The following is a 3911-nucleotide window of genomic DNA, read 5'->3' on the forward strand; positions in this document are numbered from 1 at the left end:
TCTATACATGAACCAGAACTTGAGATATCAAAACTAAAATTTCTGCTGGAGTACAGTAACGAGCCGCTAGGGTGCCGAAATTTGATACTTTCAAGGTCTCACAAACACGAAATCCATCCAGGCATCCGGGAGTTATGCTAGTCACACACGTACGCAGTCACATACACATGCGCACGCACACACACACATACATACAGACCTCCCTTTTCCTTTCTGTGGGTGCACTCTGCCAGTGATGGGCCTATCTCAGTTGGATGCAAACACACATACAGACACTACCAAAAACATAACCTTTTTGTCAAAGGTTATGAGGCAAGGCCAAGCGTGCTCAATTGCTTTTTGTTCCTCATCTTTAGTGCCATATATTGTGATTCAAGATAACTGTAACTGATGTAATGCTCTATTCCCCAGCTCCCCCCACTTCCCAGATGGAGGCCCTATCGCTGGGTGAAAAGGGAGCGGGAGCCGCAGCGGCCGCCCAGCCGTTCGGAGGCCGGCGCAGGAGGGGCGATATTGTCATCGAGGAACCCCGCACCCGCCCGGCTCACATCCAGGACAAGAAAGGTGCGTTTCTTTATTTTATTTCTTTATTTATTGATGTTTAGGGTAGTCCCTTCAGTTAACGTAGTAACTGATTTCCAAGGGAGCCCTATATACATGTTCGCACATGTTCGCACAACGACGGGTTATACCGCCCCTTACGGGGTGACACACCCGTCTGGGTGAATGATGTAGAGCACCATGTGGCTGATACAAGACAGAGGTCGCCAGGCCTCCATCCGGGTGATTTGAAGTGAATCACCAACTTCCGACAGAAGGATTTGCACCAACGCACACCGCACCATCGCACGTGTGGGGGTTCTTTAACGTGCATGGGGTATGGCTCTCCCCATACAAGGGACCTCCATTTAACGTCCTATCCGAGGGACGACTCATTTTTCACTTGAGTAAAGGGAGGAAAGTCGTGTTAAGTGCCTTTCCCAAGGGCACAAGACCGGCAACACGGCTGGCGGATTCGAAACGGGGACCTCTCGGTCACGGGCCGAATACACTACCACTGTGCTATGCGGCCCCACACCTTTGGTTTTGTGTTTGATGGCAGGGGTCGAATTACCTCCTGCATATGCATTCCAGAAGGTTGCATAGTTTGGCAATCCAAAGAAAGTCAGAGTTGCTATCTTCATCTATAATTTTTCCCTTCAGGAAGCCTTAAATTGCTCCATTTGCATTTAAAAAAACTCCACAGCATGGATTGGAAGGGGGGAACAGGGCCTCGACATCATCCTCTGCTTGGTCATTTTACTTCATTGCAGTGCTCCCCTTGCACACAATTTTTTTCAAGAAAATCCCTGCAATACTACTTTTTTTTGTCCCCTCTTCCACAGGCTCTACTGGCCATCCAGTCCCACTGGTGACCAACTTTTTCCGTGTGAGCTCCACGCCGTCCTGGGCGCTGTACCAGTACAACGTGAGCTTCGCGCCAGAGATCGACTATCGGGGTGTGCGCTTCTCCATGGTGAAGGAACACATAGAGCTGATCGGGGAGACCTACGCCTTTGACGGGATGATCCTCTTCCTACCTAAACGTCTGGAGCAGAAGGTGAGTTACATATCGCTTTACCATTCAGATTATTTTTCTTTAAATATGCTTCGCACTTAAGATCGACTACCGTGGGGTTCGCTTCTCCATGGTGAAGGAACACATAGAGCTGATCGGGGAGACCTACGCCTTTGATGGGATGATTCTCTTCTTGCCTAAACGTCTGGAGCAGAAGGTGAGTTAAGAATCGCTTTACCGTTCAGATTATTTTTCTTTAAATATGCTTCGCACTTAAGATCGACTACCGTGGTGTCCGCTTCTCCATGGTGAAGGAACACATAGAGCTGATCGGGGAGACCTATGCCTTTGATGGGATGATTCTCTTCTTGCCTAAACGTCTGGAGCAGAAGGTGAGTTAAGAATGGCTGCACCGTTCAGAATATTTTTCTTTGAATATGCTTCGCACCCGAAGTGGGGGTTTGCTTCTCCATGGTGAAGGAGCACATAGAGCTGATCAGAGAGACCTACGCCTTTGATGGGATGATCCTCTTCCTGCCCAAGCGCCTGGAGCAGAAGGTGAGTTAAGAATGGCTTTACCGTTCAGATTATTTTTCTTTAAATATGCTTCGCACTTAAGATCGACTACCGTGGGGTTCGCTTCTCCATGGTGAAGGAACACATAGAGCTGATCGGGGAGACCTATGCCTTTGATGGGATGATTCTCTTCTTGCCTAAACGTCTGGAGCAGAAGGTGAGTTAAGAATGGCTGCACCGTTCAGATTATTTTTCTTTAAATATGCTTCGCACTTAAGATCGACTACCGTGGGGTTCGCTTCTCCATGGTGAAGGAACACATAGAGCTGATCGGGGAGACCTATGCCTTTGATTGGATGATTCTCTTCTTGCCCAAACGCCTCGAGCAGAAGGTTGGTAGAGTCGCCAGGTAAGGCATAAGTCACATTTCCCAAGCGGGGACCTGCCGGGCGGCTTGCAGGAACGAAAAGTATGACACCAAACTACACTATACTCCTCCTGCCTAAAGGCTTGGAGCAGAAGGTTGATAGAGTCATCAGGTAAAGTTGGGACATCCAACGGTTCAGTGGTAGCGCATGGCAAAACAAAGATCAAAGACCATGAAGGGGTTTCGAGGGTCTAGGTTTTAGTTGAGCTGATTTAGAGAGACTTTGACGGCATGATCCTCTTCAGAAGGTGTGCCTCGAGCAGAAGGTCAGTTCAGAGCCACTGCTCATTATTTTTCTTCACATATGTCCTGTACGTAATGAAGATGCTGAGGTCAGAAAGTTGAAACAATACAACTGCAATACAGTACGTATCATAATTCACATCATAATATTTACCTTGAGAAGGAAAACTCTTTTTGGTAACGTACATGTCGGTAAAGGACACAGCCAGAATCAAACTCAAGGCGTCTAGTTTCAGATGCAGGGTCGCTAACAGTTGGACTACGCATGCTACCTTAGTTTTATGGTTGGAATATCAAGTACACGCAAAAGTATGCTTTTTTTACATATATATATATTGTGAAAATCATCAAGTGATCTGTGCTTACAAAAGGGTAGTGTTACAAAGTGAGTGAGTGAGTGATTGATTGATTTGACTAATTGATGATTGATTTACATTTGTATTTGAAACATTCAACAATAGGAGACCGTGCTGTTTTCCAAGCGGCGTAACGACGACGCGGACATAAAGATCACCATCACTCTCACCAATGAGCTGCCACCGACCTCGCCAACGTGCATCCAGCTCTACAACATCCTGTTCCGCAAGGCTCTGCACGAGATCGGCATGCAGCAGATCGGGCGCAACAACTACAACCCTGACATGGCAGCATACGTGCCACAGCACAAGTAAGTACCAACAACTACAATCCTGACATGGCCGCGTACGTGCCACAGCACAAGTAAGTACCAACAACTACAACCCTGACATGGCAGCATACGTGCCCCAGCACAAGTAAGTACCAACAACTACAACCCTACATATGTGCCACAGCACAAGTAAGTACCAACAACTACAACCCTACATATGTGCCACAGCACAAGTAAGTACCAACAACTACAACCGTGACATGGCCGCGTACGTGCCACAGCACAAGTAAGTACCAACAACTACAAGCCTGACATTGCCGCATACGTGCCACAGCACAAGTAAGTACCAACAACTACAACCCTGACATTGCCGCATACGTGCCACAGCACAAGTAAGTACCAACAACTACAACCCTGACATGGCCGCATACGTGCCACAGCACAAGTAAGTACCAACTACTACAACCCTGACATGGCAGCATACGTGCCACAGCACTAGTAAGTACCAACAACTACAAGCCTGACATGGCCGCATACGT

General features: G+C 47.6%; 1 protein-coding gene across 1 annotated transcript; it reads left to right on the forward strand.

Annotated features, from left to right (window-relative positions):
• The first annotated feature begins 415 nt into the window (after positions 1 to 415).
• Positions 416 to 3435, forward strand: LOC118431993 (piwi-like protein 1). The gene is made up of 3 exons (XM_035843456.1): positions 416 to 564; positions 1386 to 1600; positions 3206 to 3435. Exons 1-3 carry the CDS (start codon positions 429 to 431, stop codon positions 3413 to 3415), a joined length of 561 nt encoding a protein of 186 aa, XP_035699349.1. The 5' UTR covers positions 416 to 428; the 3' UTR covers positions 3416 to 3435.
• Positions 3436 to 3911: the final 476 nt, after the last annotated feature.

Source organism: Branchiostoma floridae, chromosome 15 (genome assembly GCF_000003815.2).
Source record: "Branchiostoma floridae strain S238N-H82 chromosome 15, Bfl_VNyyK, whole genome shotgun sequence".
Lineage (NCBI taxonomy): Eukaryota > Metazoa > Chordata > Leptocardii > Amphioxiformes > Branchiostomatidae > Branchiostoma > Branchiostoma floridae.

What these genes read in the sequence shown, in the direction of transcription:
- LOC118431993 (XM_035843456.1), top strand. Translation starts at nt 429, where the DNA reads ATGGAGGCCCTATCGCTGGGTGAAAAGGGAGCGGGAGCCGCAGCGGCC. An exon ending in TCACATCCAGGACAAGAAAG is followed by an intron (nt 565 to 1,385) that starts GTGCGTTTCTTT and finishes CCTCTTCCACAG; the next exon opens with GCTCTACTGGCCATCCAGTC. An exon ending in CTAAACGTCTGGAGCAGAAG is followed by an intron (nt 1,601 to 3,205) that starts GTGAGTTACATA and finishes ATTCAACAATAG; the next exon opens with GAGACCGTGCTGTTTTCCAA.